We start from the raw sequence: 18,338 nt of genomic DNA on the forward strand, positions 1-18,338 counted from the left end.
AGGCGTGGAAGAGATGAAGCAAGACTCAGCTTTGTTGTTGCCAGTGCATGTGAGGCCTGATTATTAACTGTGAGCCTTTCCTGACTGAAATGATTTGAATTGAGGCTGACAGACCCATGCTGTGTCTAGTCTGTATTTATTAAAGGTTGACAGTGTGTAACTAAAGAAAATACATTGCTGCTGATGAAGACAAGTGAAACCGTGGAAAGCAATGGTACAGTAAACTTTCCTATTTCAGTACTGTCACACATGAAAGCTTAGATTGTCAACCAATCAATTTATTGCATATCAAAGCTCCTCCCACCCACACTATCATTGTCAAGGCCCATCTCATGAAGCCAAAACCTACAAGGCCACTATTTCTAAAATCCCAAAGGTCTCCAAATGCAAATATATGTATAATGATTCTCCCCTATATCCTTTCAAGATATAATTTATTCTGTACACAAGGGCAGCCATGCGTTGACCAAATGCCTTTGGAGGTTTAATACTTCTTTCACACATAGCTATTAGCATTTCCACTGCCATTGGTGATTTCATTAGTCTTGGTTGTAATTTAATGTCATATATGGTGGGTCTTGCTAGAACATCTAAAGCAAATCCAAGCAGATTAAACTCACTTAAATATCTGTTCTAGGTCTTCCAACACTGTATACTGTACAGTATGTGGGAATATACATCCCATCAACCACATACACACATATGTCCATGCACAATAACACAATATGTGTACCTTGTTGAAATCCCATTAAACAGAGAATGTCACAAGTAAAATGTTGGTATATAAATGTATGTAAATGAAGAGCTCTGCTACAGCGTCAGTATCACTGAATGGCGAAAGAGCATTTCCTTATTGCAGTAGCTACAGGAACAAAACCTCAAGGCCATGGTCCTCGGGATCCCTTCCCCCCCAAATCAAACCCCAGTTTTCATTATTCAGTGCACTGCCCTCTTAATTGTCTAAGAAAATCATTATATCTGAAATGTATAATTGTGCTTAATGTATGCACAATTAGTGCCCATCTTAATCTATAACGGCCATCTAAATTAAACCAAGGATTCATTATTGGGTGAATGATCACTTAATGCTTCTCTATAGCCTGTTCCTTTTTGCTGCACTGCTGGAGGTATAATGTGTTTAAAAAGTGATAATAACATAAAACCATATAGTCTCTATTTCTCATTAATGTTGTTTTATTTAGATTTGGAATACAGCCAAGTGTGTTTAAGGATAAGGCTGGAAATATATTTTTGTAATTGTCAACAAATCCAATATAAAGACATAAACCAGCGACACGTTAGTCTCTGTAAATACTTTCCAATACCCTACCCTGTCTGTGCCTCTCAAGCCCACACGCTCCTAATGAAGATGTAAGTCTTTAAAAACAGATCACAAATGTATAGTTTGTTGAAAAATGCTTATTACATTTCTATAGCAGCTGGGCACTGTAGCGTTTTACAAACATTACTTAAGCTGTACTAAATTGTTAATTTGTTGGGGACTATGTTCAGTTGCGAATTAATAGACATTTGGTGTTCTAGTGAGTATTTGCAACATCAATACTGTTTACTTGTGTATGGGAAATTGCAAGCTTTGGCTACACACACACAATACTTTTTAGTAGGATTAAATAAGTGTCGGTTTTGGTCATTTGTTGGCAGCAAGGACACTTTTGAATATCACTACCAGCCTCATCATGCACCTTCAGTGTTTTGGTGTATGTGGGTGGATTCATTCAGAATTTGGTGCATTGAACTAAAGCTTGACAAAATAAAAATCTAATTTTACTGAACAAGAATTAATTTATCGGCTTGAAGCAGTACGTTGAGGATTCTGAGCTTGTTTTACGTCTTTGAAGGAATCAGATTTCAAGGGATGAAAGATGAACAGACTTCTCTCTAAAACTTAAATACAGTTGTTGATGGCTCAGTGTGTGAAGAGGTTTTGTTCCAATATTGTTGATTCAGGATGCAGACAACCATAGTTGTCTGTCCCACAGGGGGTGTCCAGTACATGAGGAGGATATTTCCTGTGTTCTCTGGCAATCTTTCCACCCCCTCACATCCTCCCACCCCCATGGTTGCCAAAACCACTCCACTACTCTTCTATCCACTACCCACACAGTCAGCCCCCTGACTGATGAATGTGCAAGTAGACAGTGTATTTTACCCTACTATATAATACACATGTGATCTTCTGTGATCTCCACCCACAACACCAGCACCAACATCTTCCAGACTACATGACCATAACCTACGAGAGACAGCTTTTTTCTCAATATGGAGATATGTCTGATTCACTGTGAAAGAGGAAGATGGACGCAGATCATTCTGAAATATTAAATATTTAAGAGCTGCAGGATGGAAGTGAGGGAGGAGAGGAGAGAGGATGGGGGAAGAGGACTGAAAGTGAGAAGGATGAGGAAGGAGAGGGGAGAACGATATAAAACTCCATCCTTCTAATGTCAGTGGACTTTATTACATATTCATGTGATGGTAACCATTATGTATGTATGTGCTGCGCAGCCAGTGATCATACATATTTCCTATCACTTCCACTTTAATTGCACATGAGAGGGTGGGCTCATATCAATAATTCTAATAATATATGGAAGCAAATATTCTCATTTTTCCAATTATTTGCATGAACGCTCTCTCTGGAATGTTGGATGAATATGTTTATGTATGTAGATGTGTCTGGGATATACTATCATGACTGATTCTTTCATTAGCGTAGCCTGTGTGAATTCATGGCCTGTCTGTGTATGTGCGAATGTAGCTTTGTATCTGTGTGCATGTTCATGTGTGTGCCTTTGCCAACATATAGATTTTCATTAGGACCTCTATCAACCTACACTTTATTAGATATCATGTCTCAACTTGTAGCATGTTGCACTTCAGATAAATGTGATTAGGGTGCTGTTGTGTGTGTATGTAAGGGCCATTCAACAAATTATTTGAAGTTTATGTAGCCTGACTAATAAGGTTTTAAAACCATTATAAAACAAATCAGATTAATTTAAGAACAAAAAGAGAGTCAGCTGGTACACTTCCACCTTTATTACTTTGTGTATACAATGATGAAGAATGAGAAAATACAGTAAATCATAGATTATGACAAGTAAATTATGAGCTTAATAGTACGTTAAGATCATATTTTGCTTTCGTGGCTACACCAGGGATGTTGCAATTACATGGTATGTATAGACCACTAGACAATGAGTTGTTTTTCAATGTGAAGTAAAATCAATACAACCTGCATGGGGACATTGGTGAATGAGTTCTAAATTGCTGGACATATACAGTTTGACGATGACGATGTAATTAAAGCAGTATGTCAGATAAGCTAATAACCTATTCATAGCACCATTAGAAAACAAATAAATACAAAGGCTCATTTTAGATAAACAAGCATACTTCATAACCACAATAAACCGGGGGGGGGGGGGTTTGTGCACAGGAATTGAGTGGCAGTCCTTTTTTGATTGTGGAAAGCCCTCGATGACCTGGGGGAGTGTCCTCTTCTCATTTGTAGCAAAGAGTCGTCAACATCTAATTTACACACTTGATTGGCTAATCACACTACATGCATAATTTAACTTTGTGACCTCTCTCGCTTTCTTTTCTGTCTTCATTAGTATTGTACCACACCCACCCATGCACACATGTATGCTGGAATTTACTGCACGGTAACACCATTGTCTCTCATATTGATACAGTAGCACGCACACGCACACGCACACACACGCACGCATGAACAATACGTGAAATCATAGTCATGTATTATGTACATGTTATTACAACCATGGAAGTATTAAGGAGAACTGAATACCACGATCAATGATGGCGCCCAGTTAATTTTTTTAGGAAAGTGGCTCACTGGGGCATTTGCCAAAAAAGCCTCCGCTGGCTACTTCCTGTTGGATCCCACACATGAAAGGGATACAATAATTGAATCATATGTCTCTTCTAGACTTTCCAAATGTTATTACACAGAATGGATCAAATTCTGATAAAAATAAATAAAGGGAAGGGGTTGTGACGCTCAGAATTTTCTTCTCAGTGTTTTACAGTCACTCCCTTTCTACTGATAGTGTATGGGGAAACTGCTTTTTGGGCTGATATGGATATCGGTGTCCATCGTTTGCAGTCATTATGACAAAGCTCAGTTCGGAAAGGTCCCGAGATGACATCTACTTAGAACAACACACTTTTTTGTGGTGATGCACCTCTTTATGCGATCCTCTATTTCCTATATCTCATCTTTATTCATCTTTTTCATTTATCATCCAACCTTTGATAAGTCGCTGTTATGATATCAAGTGACAAAAGGGGGAGGCCGTACCAAGCCCTCACCAGTCATTCGAAAGCATTCATATAAACCCTGACCTTTAACATCATGTGATGTGGCAGCTGAGATCATCCTTAATCAGCGGTGTGTTTATCTTCCCAGTCTTAGCAGCAACTTTTTTTTTTTAAACATCCTGTGGCACTGACAAAAATAGTACGGACAGACTTTCATTCAGTCTGTGTTTAACTTGTGGCCATCACACAAAGCAACGATTAAGCATGTAATCCACGTGGAACAATGTGATAGCCTTGCAATGTGTCTGTGTCTGCGCGATTTATGGAAACTGGCATATGGTCAAGAAGTAGTGAAATATGAAACAGACCCTCTAATGCAGGGGTGTCAAAACATGTGGCCCGGGGGCCAAAACCGGTCCGCCAGAGGGTCCAGTCCGGCCCGCGGGATGACTTTGCAAAGTGTAAAGATTAGTTGTTTTGATGATAAAGTAAAGAACTGTTCCAGATACCTGTGACACAATGTTTTGTGCCTTTGTAGATACACTGTGATCTGTATGTTGTAATGCACATGTGTAAATGATAAACTGAGGCATACTATTGTTGAAATTGCACCTTTTTATCTTAAGAAATTTCAGGTTCATAATGTTTTGTAAAAAGATATGTTCAGAATGTACGTGTATTTTTTTGCACTAAAACGAAGGGGAAAATTTGGAGTTGTCGTTATTTATATTATGCTATAATTTTACTGGTCCGGCCCACTAAAATGAGTTTGACACCCCTGCTCTAATGCGTTACTTACAACAGTGAGACCTGAATTACAGTTTCCTCTGTGAATCCTACAGCTCTTGTGTACTGTACCAATCTATTTATTCAGATTGTTCCTACAGCCAGTGGATTATAGTTCACTTCTGAAAAGGGGAATGCATATCAACTGTGTCAAGTGGCCATTGGTAATCGGATGTAGCTTCCCTCCTCCCATTTGACTTTATCTGTGGGAAAATGGAAGTGTAGCTGTTGGCACTTTGAGTTTTGTTCACGCAAATGAAAAGTGCGCCTATAAATACAATTTATTATTATTATATTATATTAAAGAGAAAAGAAAATACACATTTGCTAAAGTTTTGTTTGTCAGGGTTTAATTACCTTTTGATTATCGAGAAGTCATTTGTTTTCACACTATACTGGAATATGGTCACATACACCCTTGACCACCTCTCAATGTGACACCAGAGGTGATCAGACCAGTTTATTACGTGAGGCCTGAGACAGCTAGTGAAGAAGAGAAAGACGTAATGTGTGTGTTTTGCAGAATGGAATGAATATTAGATCAGCGGGTCAGATGTGGCAAAGTCACAGCAAAAAATCAATGTACGATTAAACCACACACACACACACACACACACACACACACACACACACACACACACACACACTCACACACACACACACACACACACACACACATACACACACACACACACACACACACACACACACACACACACACACACACACACACACAGAAGGAATGGGTAACTTCCTACACACTCCCACTTAGGTCCAATACAAATACTGTACATGCCACCCACCTTCCTTTAATCTTGTTTCCGCTGCCGTGTGGATAAACTCTAAGGGAAAAACATCTACGCATTGATTATTAACTGTGGTATAAAAATATAACTATGGACAAAAATACAACCACCCTGTTCCAGACATTGCCTACATTTCCCGATAATCAATTAGCTGACATATATTATATGAGTCCTGTGATAGCCTGAGTTGTCCACATGTAAACTCTTGGTGTTAACTTTAAACTCATTCTGTTTGAACATAGACACGCTTGAGATTCATATTTCATGCTCTCTTTCTGTCACATATTCCTCTTCTGTCTAAAGCAGAAAGGGAGCTCATGTATCATTGTCATTTATAACAAAGGTTGTGACAGAAAACGCATAATTATTACAAATGACTGATGATGGTATTATGGAGCCTGAATATCATATGCATTCATATATGTGTAATTAAAGTTAAAGAGAGCTAAAATTTCAGATGACCCTCTGCCGTGCTTTTACATCTCTCTGTGTTGCAAGGAGAGTAATTTGTTATGGGAAGACGTGCTCATGAATAAATATGTTGTCTCTGTATGACAGCCGACATAAACATATTATCATTGGTCCTTCCTGGTCAAATGAACATACTACGGCTGCGGCGGCCCAATATGTCTCCGTGTCCCTTCTAATGAGCATATCAAATAAATATCTGTGAAACCCAAGTCATTTTGAGTGTCACAGTACAAAAAAGTCTTTGGTCGAAAACCTCTGCAGCTCCACAGTTGTTCGTCAAACATGCACAACCAGTATTACACAATGCAGGGAGGGCACTGAATGTAACACACCAACCACTGTAATTGACTTACTTGTACCATTCTATACAACTGCACGTTCCCTGTGTCCAATTTACAAATTAATCAAAAATAGATTATGTCCCTTCCAATGAGTTGGTTAACTGAAGTCATCAAAACTGTAATCACTTTTGCTGTTGCTCAATATAGGCGCATGCAATCATGTCCAATAACATGAAGATCTTTATCGGCACATGCTGCCTTTCCTCCAGGTCAGCTCGCCTGTGATCAATCAGCACAAAAATTAAGTCGAAGAGGAATTTCAATTTCATGTTTGTTGTATTGATTAGAGAATTGAGTCAATTATGGGTGACAACATGATATTGAACTAAGCAATCTATATTGGATGTGCTCAAGAGCACAGAAAATCGCCTCCATTAGCATTACCTGGTTACAATGTTGGCTTATAGTAGAAAATGTTGTTAAAATGATTGAAGAAAAACAAAAGACTGGTCATACATATCCAGCCACGGTTTCCTCATTGTGCTGTTTTAATGCTTGTGTTTTGCTCAGCTTTACTACCTCATTCTTTGGAGTCTGTTTGTTTTTTGTTTTTACTGGTACTGAGCTTTTCATTTGCAACAAACTCAGCTTGCATTTGGTAAAGATAACAAAATATGAAAATGACCATAAACCATTGTCATTAATACAAATAAGGAACAGTTAATGTTTTATATGATATATGGGTAGAAAATAAAGCCTCTCAGACAAAGAAATTATCAGTATGTTATCGTTTAGTGATGTTACTTATGTTCGGGGTCAGTTAGACCTCAGAAAGGCCAAACTCTCTCTTAGAAATCCTATTAACAAACTGTTATAAAACTCCAAAAACAGAAATTCTAATATACAACATTTGGTTTGGGAGGGGTACGGCTGCATTAAAACTCCAATCATAGATATTGAACACATTTTTCATTGCATTTAACAATGTTTTACAGCTTGGATTTAGTTATCTTTGATACCAATTTAACTTATTTAACTTTATCATGTCAGTAAGATAGTTCATTCCTCTTTATCAACTTTGAATGCTTTCAAAAATTCAATAATTTGCATCATTCTCTGACTTGGAGAAAGTTATTAATGCGTTCATTTTCTTAAAAATGTAATATTGTAATGAACTGTTTACCTGCCTTAACAATAAAGCAGGCCCATGCCTTCAAGTTGCACAACATTCTGCAGCCAGACTGTTATCTGGATCAAACAAAAGAGATCACATAACCTGTATTTTAGCCTCCCAGCATTGGCTTTTCCAGTTCACTTCAGAATTGATTTTAAGGTTTTACTTTTAAAGCATTACATGGTCTAACCCCAGCTGTCTCTAGGACCCCTGACAGAAAATGAATAAGTTGCCATTGCAACAAAGATTGACCTGTCCTAAACAATCCTGAAAAATAAAAAACACAAAATATCCCCAGCTCCAGACAATAAATAATAACAGGATGATATTCAGATCCACTCAGGAGTTGGGGCGAGGAGTGTGTGTGATGTTTGGATGCCAACAATACATGTTTGTGCTGTTCATTTGATGGCCCCTTGTGTAGCAGTGAGTGGCGTACGAGTCTAATCCTTACCCCCAGTCCTTAATCTTATCTCGTCAAATCGGCTATTCTAATCTGCTTTATGAAAGCTTGTGGAACTAATCGCTGCACACGGTGACAGTGGTTGAGTGAGACATTACATACTTGTGACTCAGCAAATGGGGCAAGAGAGGCTGTTTGTATTTAAAGGCCAGCTTTAAGAGCCTGATGAGATTAGGTCTTCAAAGCTACAAGCTTGTGAGTGAATTTATACAATCTATTATAATTTGCTTAATTAACCATATTTGATTGTTTGCTAACATTTAACATTTGAGCATTAACTTCATTTACACTATCGAATGAAATAATGTAAATCTAGAGAGCAAGAAGGATCAATCTGTTTCGAGAGGATGCCTCACACCCCAATTCTTTCTCTGAATAAGTAAACCTATAAAGACCTAATGAGTTCATACCAGGAGCCGATGAGATGGCCCATTTAAAGCCATGTAAATCGGGTTCAGCTGGCTCTTTAATTAACTTGTAAATTAATGCACCATGTTGTGTAAATTGGAGGATGATAAATATTCATGTAGTTACCTAAGAAAAGGGCAAGGACGTATCACAGTCCCACCCAGATTGAGTTTGCAAGAAACACAGTTTATGGGACAATCGTCCACCTTATGGTATTTTATAGACAGCTGATTTGCATTTCTTATGCTTCATGGATTATGCAAAAAGAAAGGGTCGCTCCTTCATCCTCTGCTTTCACTTCACAGTACCCCCACTCAGTTTCTGTTTATCAGTGTCAGGTCATGGTATTATACAAAGCAAGCTGTTATGGACTTCAAACGCTTCTTTACGGGTACAGACATTTATCACTTTTAGTAACTGTATACTGTAAATGTTACATAAAGCACCACATTCACAAAAGAGGCATTCTGCAGTTCTACAGTTGTTTGTTATAAGAGAGGGTGAAGTCCATGCCCACGTCTGTCATGTAGGAAACCTAATATCAACAGACAGGGAACCCTCCTCATCCTACAGGGAGATATCTGAGCCTTGGAGGTTTAGGCAGCTAGCTCTGCTACATCTATTTATATCAATATGCCTTCATAGCACTTTAGGTAAGGCTGAGGTAAACACAGTTGCGGGAAAATGAAATGAAAACAACTGCACAGAACAGGAAATCTACTCATCACTGCACATTTTTTAAGCTAAAGGTTATTTGAGAGACAGATCAGAAGAGGTCATTGCCTGATTTGATTCTTTTTCATGATGGCAGTAGTCAAATCATTGCTTCTGGTGGCATAATTGACCTGCACAGGGCATAGTAATTGACCTTGTCTCTGAGGGCTGGGGGATTTGGTGCTGAGCCAGCACTGTGGGATCTGAGGGAAAATAGGGATATTAAGTGTTCGTGTGTGTGCGTGCGTGTGCGTGTGCGTGCACGCGCGTGCAGTTCTCAACATATTATCATCATGGGACAAGTGCCACTGCAGTGATATGACTGATTATTGACAGATCACTATGTTTAAGTGGCAATGTATATTAATCCCAATTTAATTACAGTTCAGGATTCAGTTTGATTTATATGTCTGCCTCCGTTTACTGTGTCTACATTTGAGTTCAGCTACACACTCTCATCATCACCACCGCACCACGGTACCCTGTTGGCTGCCGCATTTCATCATTACGCACGTTACCAGCATTGACGCATCAGGAGAATGTTTTGCGTCATCATGATTTTTTTTTTTACATAACCGTAAATGGGTCATTCGTTCGTTTTGCTGATAGGGGAGGTCTATTTTTTGTAAATTCAGCTGTAACCCTAAATAATTTGACATCCTGAGTACGCACCGTCATACACTGTTTCTGAATGGGGAAACACATATAGGCTACAGATAAAGCAGTCGGAAACTGAGCAGTTATCCTGGGAGCTCCGGGAAAACATGAATAGAGCGCGTTACACTATATCAGCACTCTTCCCCGATTCATGTGCGAGTTGTTTATCATGAACACTTTGATGCTTTCTCTGAAGACTAAAAAAAGAAAAGAGGGTCTATCCCATTTTAAGCCGTGGTTGTATTCTGGCTGGGCGACGCACAGGGAATATTACACTCCTGTCACAGAGCTGCAGTCTCGACTAGGTGTTGCTTGTTTACCAGTTGGGGAAGACTGGAAGGACTCCCTCTACAGTCGTGTTAAAATATGGTCATGGGGTTGTAAAAAAAACATCACTGCGAATGAAAATGGACTATGGGAATAAAACAATAACAGTGTAATATTTAAGGGAAAATAAACAAATATCTAATTATAATGTGCTCCTTAAATCTGTGCATAGTCTATATGCAGGTTACTATTTATTCTAATATGTTTTATAATCCACCCTAACTCCATGACGCAAATGTGGGCATTCTGGTCAGGAGCATTTCGTTTGGTAAATTTAGATTGACTAAAATCTTCACAGCGGTCCAATGTTGGATCGCAGGACCAGAGCTGCTATAAATAAAGTCCTGACTGACTACGCTCAAATGAGTCGGAAGAGGGCAGAGTGATAGTAGGAGGGCGTTTTCTTTCTCTCTCTCTCTCCTTTGAACGGGGCCATCTCACTCCAGCATTCATCCCGTTTCCACCAATAAGCCCAATGAGCTGAGTGCGAACCGCCCACTGTCGGTGTGTGTGTATTTTTTTCTCCTCCTTTCCGTTCCTTTTTTTTTTTTTTACACAGAGGTGGATGTGTAGATCGTCACATGTTGTTTCCCCTCTACAGTCCGGACACTAGCAGACATGTGTTATTTATTGCTTAGCTGTGGGAGAAGACGAACGCTCGCGCAACCGGCTCTGGAAATAGAGGATTAAAATAAAGAGCGTCGTTTCTTCAGCAACTCGAGGAAAGGAAGCATTGTGTCTGATAGCGAAGGACACGAGAATGGCGAGTCCGCCAAACACGGGAGACCAGCCGTTATTGCCAAGTAATACGAACGCGAACAACAATATCAGGAAATGCGGATATCTAAAGAAGCAGAAACACGGACACAAGCGCTTTTTCGTTTTAAAAGAGTCGAGCGAAGGTTCCCCTGCCCGGCTGGAGTACTACGAGAGTGAGAAGAAATGGAAAAACAAATCGGCCGCCAAGAGAGTTATTCCTCTGGACTGCTGTCTAAATATCAACAAGAGAGCAGACGCAAAACACAAATATCTTATTGCTCTTTATACCAAGGACGAGTATTTTGCCGTGGCGGCAGAAAACGAGCAGGAACAGGAGAGCTGGTACCGGGTACTGACGGATTTAATGGCAGAGGGGAAAGTATACGACGGCTCTGCGTCCTCGCTGGTTGGCTTCGACGAGGCGAGCTACGGTGTAATAACGCCGGTTACCGCCGCCTACAAGGAGGTCTGGCAAGTAAATCTGAAATCCAAAGGCCTGGGACAAAGCAGAAATGTGACGGGAGTGTATAGGCTCTGTCTCTCCAGCCGTACTATCAGCTTTGTCAAGCTGAATTCAGAGGTTGCCTCCGTCGTTTTACAGCTGATGAATATCCGGAGGTGCGGTCATTCTGACAGTTTTTTCTTCATTGAGGTTGGTCGATCTGCAGCCACGGGTCCGGGGGAGTTCTGGATGCAGGCTGATGACTCTGTGGTCGCGCAAAATATCCACGAAACGATCTTGGAGGCGATGAAAGCCATGAAGGAGCTGTCGGAATTCCGTCCGCGCAGCAAAAGCCAGTCGTCTGGTACAAACCCCATCTCTGTCCCCTCACGGAGGCACCTGAACAATCTCCCCCCCAGCCAGACCGGGCTTCCCCGGCGGTCGCGCACCGACAGCATGGCTCTGACCTCTCCTGTGAGCAAATTTTCCTCCTGTCGAATACGCACAGCCAGCGAGGGCGATGGCAGCATGGCACGCCCCATGTCAGTGACTGGCAGCCCCCTTAGCCCAGGGATCCACCGGACCCTCCTGAGCAGATCTCACACAATTTCAATGCGCCCATGTCGGACATTTGAATCTTCTTCCCTCCAGCACAGTAAGTCCATGTCTATGCCCCTGTCTCCTTCCCCACCCATAGCCTCCCCTAGCCTAGGGAATCTGTCCTCCTGCCCAGACAGCAGTGCTCCTCGGCCCTCCAGCTGCAGTGCCTGCTTCTCAGGCTCCCCCAGTGATGCTGGTTTTATATCTTGTGAGGAGTATGGCTCTAGCCCTGCGGACGCACGGGACCTGAGGCTACCGCTCTCCCTCCGAAGCAACACTCCAGAGTCTCTCAAAGCTGACACTCCCCCCTCCCGGGACGGCAGTGAGCTTGATGGTTACATGTTGATGGAGAGGCAGAATGGTTACCGCCGGTTACCGGAGCTGGACAAGGCTTATCGAAAGCGCACATACTCCCTCACTACCCCCCGCCAGCAGAGGGGTCCCCCGCAAGTATCTTCAGCCTCCTTGGATGAGTATACTCTTATGAAGGCCACTTACAGCAGTGGAAGCCAGCCTTCTCGCAGGTGTCACACAGCCTCCCCTAAAGGGATCTATCCTGAGGATTACAGGGACGTTCAGATCAACTTTAGCAATCTCCAAGGTGACAGTGGCTATATGCCCATGATGCTAGGTGTGGCACCACATACACCAGGGTCCAAGCATGACTTCTACATGCCCATGAGCCCCATGTGTGTTTCTGCTCCAAAACAGATTATCAACCCCCGTTCACACTCTTCAGCGGGACTGGCCCCACATATAGACTCTCCTGGGAGTGTTTCTCTGGAGGACAGTGGCTATATGCGGATGTGGTGCGGAACCAAGATGTCAGTGGAGAGCACTGATGGAAAGCTCACCAATGGAGAGTACCTGAACTTGTCTCCAGTTGACCCATTGGTGTCTCTCACACCCCCTGAGTACATCCTCAGTCCTACAGGGGGAGATCCCCATCTCCAGCATCATCACAGACAGCCTTATTTTTACAGCTCTCTACCACGCTTACTTAAAGGTCAGTTGCAGCGCAGCGGGTCCACAGACAAAGATCAGTATGTGCTGATGAGTTTACAGAGAGAGCGGATAGAAGAGGAGTCAAACTATTGTCCTATCTCTCCAGGAGACTCTGTGGCCAGCAGCTCTCTGGGGACACCAAGCACCCCTTCCTCTGCCCCATCTCCTGTCAGAGTGGCTCGGGTAGATGGAGGTCTTGTACATCGGAGTAAGGTGAGTCGGCCCACCCGCCTGGCTCTTGAATCCCTCAGAACACTACCATGTATGAGCGAACACCCGCTTCCCTCAGTGCCACGGAGCCCTGGAGAGTACATCGACATTGACTTCAGTAGTGCTACTCGAGACCTGCTGGAATCTACAGTGTCAGAGAGCTCTGAGTCCTCTGTGAGTTTTATATGTGCAGAGAGGGGAATCCCTGCCACTCTCAGACTATGCTAATGTTGACGTCAGCTCCCCGGGTCACCTTGGCTCACACCAACAGGGTTCCCTCCCTGCAGGGTGCCTAAACCACACACCTGAAGTGTTGACGTGTCCTAGTCTGGTGAATGCCCAGCAGAACATACAGAGAGTCGAGAAGGGAGAAGAGAAAAGAAGCATAGAGAGACAGGCAGAGGAGAGGGGGATGGTAGAAGAATATCCTCTCCAACAGCAGGTGAGCGTGGTGTGTCAGCCTGCTCCAGTCAAGGATGACTACACTGAAATGTCTTTCAGTCCTCCTGCCCCTCTACCTGCTCTCTGCTCCACTGATGATGCCCCCCTCCCCACCAGCCTTACTGCCTGTGTCCAGAGACTCAGCCTTGAGAGCAGCCTTGTGGATGTGGTGCTCCCTGTGCCAGTGGAGTCTTTTCTCCTGGGGGGTCCTTCGTTATCTGTCCCCCTTGTGGATCCACACAGAGGGGCCAAAGTTATCCGAGCTGACCCTCAGGGGCGCCGGCGGCACAGTTCTGAGACCTTCTCCTCCACCACCACTGTCACACCAGTGTGCCCATCCTTTGCCCACGACACCAAGCGACACAGCTCTGCCTCTGTGGAGAATGTATCCCACACTGTTTGCAGCTCTGAGGGCTCTGACGAGGACAATGGCAGCAACAGCCCCATGTGCAGGGAGATGTCAGCTGGTTATCAAAATGGACTTAATTACATTGCCTTAAACTTGATGGAGGGAAGCCTTGGAGGATCCAGGTTAGGGGGCTGTGATGGACTCCTGAGGTTCAAGACGACAGCCTGTGGCTGTAAAGGGGGCATGAATGGTTTCAACACTAGTCCCTACGCCAGCATGGGATTCAAGGAGACTGCTGCTGCTGTTAAAGGTGAGTGTTTTAATATTTGTCACACACACACACACACTCATTCATTCAGTAGATTCATCCATAAAGGGAGTGGTGTCAGGGCTTAGGAGTAGGATAGATATCCGCCTCAGAGCTACTGTATACTCTGCAGAGATAGGATACTCGTTGCTAAGCAGCACTTCTGAGCAAATTTTCATTCCAAAATTGAGAATAACGATAATCTTCTAGAGAACATGCTGTAAACAAACCGCTTCATTTATGTTTTCACACCAACTACCAACGGGAGTCCAGGGAAGTAAACTTGTTATGAACATTGCTGTTGGGTGTAGGCTGCGATGTTTAGATAGGATTAGTCACCTACTCGTCACACCCATGACACATCGACAAATCTCAAGGCTGTTCGATGCTGAGGAGGGCAAGTTTGCTCTGTATTTCATCTGCTTTCATATTCAAGCAGAAACACCGGAACACAAGACTGTAAATAAATCCAAATAAAAGCTTAGAAATAAAGCAGTGAAGTAGGCAAAACAACACAAGTACATCCATATTCTCTGGAGCATACTGTGTTTGCAACCCCTTGGCTGCTGCTCTCCTTAAAGGGAAACAACAACAGCATTTCAATTCAGCATTCAATTGACTTCAAATATTTTATTTTGCAACCATCTTATTTTGAAAAGCAAGGCCGGACTTGTTATATTTTATTCTGGCTTGCTTGATACTGCTGTGGTGTTTGTGTGAATGGTCTCTCCCCTCGGTGACGCAGTTTTATTCCACGTCAGTGTTTAAAAAAACATCTACTCTGATCCAGTGACTCTGACTCATGCAGCACTACACATGATGCGCACATGGAAGTAGCTAGAACAGAAAAAATTATTATGTTCCCTTTTATAACAGTGTATTGTAGCTATTATAAGGCTGGTATGTGTGTGAATAAGCCATGAAATCCTTATGAGTAAGTGTATTTTAAGTAGGAAGGAACAATTACCATCCAAATATTACCTTTCACCTCATTTTGTTCATTGGTGGCTTTTCATGCATATCTAAATAGAAGCGGTTATTTACAAGGATAGATGACCTAGCAGGGGCATGTCAGAAGTCGCTGCTGTTCTAAGAAAACACACTGTGTCAGGATCCTCGTGAGTCAGGAGGCAGTGTTCCTGATGGTGAAATATAAGAGTTTAATTGCTGTTTGTGGTTTTTACAACCAGATTGTCTCTCTTTGTCTCCGTCTTTGCTGGCTCTCATGCTGTGAGCGCAGCCAGTGTGGGGATTGGTGCAAGTCATCGAGTTCCCCAGAAAAACAAGTGAGTCAGTTGTTTATCAATTGTCAGGTACTAGGTTTCAGGACTGGAATGCGGGCAGTGTGCAAAGGTTGCTGGGAGAGGTGAATGCTCACTTGTTTTTCTAACCTGGTGGGATGGACTCAGAGGGAGGATTCTTTTTTTCCCCTTTTCTTTATATACTGTGAGCAACTTTACAAACACGTTAATTAAACCGTTCTACACAGGAGTGGGCGCCCACTCATTTTTGTAAGAACACGGAAGTAAAGATGACTTGTTCTGTTTTTCATCTACAATAAAAAAGACAATTGAGCTGTTGGGAGGGAGGAATAGAGTAACAAGGCAAGGAAGAAAATAAATGCAGAAAGAGATAGAGATCAGTGTAGGCCTTTACTACTACCTTGATTACATAAGCCCTTCCTAGCAAACAAATATCCTTATACATAGTAGTGAATGAGTCGGCTCTCTGAACAGGAATGTGACCAGTGTGACAGGTCATTGATACTCATCAAAACACAAAAGCACTTGCTGTATGTTCCTTGTGTGTGCGTGTGTGTGTAAGGTAAAATAAGGGCATGCTTGTTTACTACAAGACGACAGGCTTTACTACATTCTCTTGTTATCAAAACGTGAACTATAGTTTGCCCTCTTTGCAGTACACATATTTTATATTAGATTAGGATCAGGAAATGAAATCGCCTGTCCTCATTTGGCATCTGAAGTTATTGGGAAGAGAGGGAGAGGGAGTGGGAGGGAGACGTTGCTCTTCAGCTCCTAAGCAGATCCTCCCAGTCTGTATATGGATTTTCATGTGGCTCAGTGAGGAGTGGTGTGTTAGTTGAGAGGCTACACTGTTGTTGTTTGGGTTTTGGTCCTGACATGACGTGCATGGAGAGGGGGGGTGATGGGGCAGAGAAGAGGGCTGTTTATCTTTCTGTGCATGCCTTCTGGCCCTGTCGACAATGTCAGTTTCTTGACCTTTGAACTAGAAGTATTTGAGGGAGAGACTCTGAGTAGGGGGAGGGATATTTCCAGAAATCCATACACCTCCATCTCTGTGGTGAAAACTAAACAGGGGAGTGTACTATTTTTACATTGTCTTACTCCCACCCCTTTTAGAGTAAATCTCTCTGGCCACTTCTCTATTATTTCATTAAAGCTTCTTTATCATCCTACTGTCACCTTTTTCTCCCACTTCTGTCCTTCTCTAGCTAATGTTTATCTCTCTGACTAAAAGCATGGTTGCAGACAGGGGGGAGAAGACTGACTCACACTCTCTATGACTTTCATTTGTAGACCTAGACTGCTCCACAACCAGCACCCAAACACACACACATTTCCACTTTGTCTGCGCGTCTTCCTCTCTTGTGTGCGTACATTTACACGCAGCCATAAGCAGATGGTGAAGTGGTGGGTGGGGGTGGGGGGGGATGGGGGGTCAGGGGTTTTGCACCTGCCCTGCAAAGCAGTGCTCACTGGTTATCTGGCCCTTCAGAGGAGAGTGACAATACGCTAATGACTGGCCACCATCTGCCACAACAACAACCGGGAGAAGGTGGGGGTGTGGCGAGGCAGTTTCAAGAAGCCATACACCAACCCAAAACCCTTCCCCCCCTTTCTCTTCTGCATCCTCCCCCCCCCCCCCCCCCCCCCCGTTTCTCCACCTTCTTCTTTCCAGGCATTGGTTTCTGTTTTACAGAAATCATGTGATCCGACTCCCCTCCTCCCCTCCGCACACTCACACCTTCTCCACACCGGTGCGCTTGCCTTGTGTTTTTCCTGTAATTATCTGACCTCGGACGGTCTCTGATTGGCTTTTCACACTAGAGGCCAAAGAGGATTGTCTAACGATGCATTAAACAATTAGGTGGTCATATGTGATCATAGCCACTAACAAGACTCTTACTCCTATTGCTGCTTTATTTATCTCACACTTTGAACAACACAACCCACAACTAATGGCTGACTAGTTATTTGATAACCGATTTATGGTTAAACATGTCCAAACCTTCTATAGTTCCAGCTTAACATATTTGATGGTATGTTGCTTATTTTTGGTTTATGTCATTGAATTGTTTTGGACTATTGGTCTGACAAGACATTTGAAAATGTAATTTTGGGTTCTTCTAAATTATGGCATTTTGTGGCAAAACAATTTTTGTAGACAAAACAATTACCTTAAACAATACCCTTTTAAATGCAAGAGAAAGCTGAATTAACATGTTTGATATTTAACAAATGCAGTGATTGTATGCACATATCATCACCATATATACAGTATGTACTGCATAAAGTGCACTTTTCAAGTCAACTAATATGCTTGTACATAACTGTGCAACCAAATAGCATGTTTTAAGTCTGGAACATTTAACTCCTCACACAATGCCTCATTATTTGATTATGTTCTTGATTTTGAGGAACATTCAGTCTTTGTCCTCATCTGTCCTGTACACCCCTCCCCTACAGGCAAATACACACAGTGCTCCTGGCTGACTGATACATAACTCTTTGAGTAAAGTAGGGCGGGATGTTCCAGTCTTAGATAATAAAAAAAATCAGCCTACCATATCC

The 18,338-nt window shown here is 42.5% G+C and overlaps 1 protein-coding gene across 1 annotated transcript in view; it reads left to right on the top strand.

Annotated features, from left to right (window-relative positions):
• The first annotated feature begins 10,741 nt into the window (after positions 1–10,741).
• The window catches only part of irs2b (insulin receptor substrate 2b), a 12,772-nt gene continuing 5,175 nt past the window's right edge, over positions 10,742–18,338 (top strand). Inside the window, 2 exon segments of the mRNA XM_029458604.1 lie at positions 10,742–13,594; positions 13,596–14,508. Coding sequence (XP_029314464.1) covers positions 11,153–13,594; positions 13,596–14,508 — 3,355 coding nt within the window. The 5' untranslated portion in view covers positions 10,742–11,152.

This window comes from Cottoperca gobio, chromosome 21, assembly GCF_900634415.1.
Source record: "Cottoperca gobio chromosome 21, fCotGob3.1, whole genome shotgun sequence".
NCBI classification, from domain to species: Eukaryota; Metazoa; Chordata; class Actinopteri; order Perciformes; family Bovichtidae; genus Cottoperca; species Cottoperca gobio.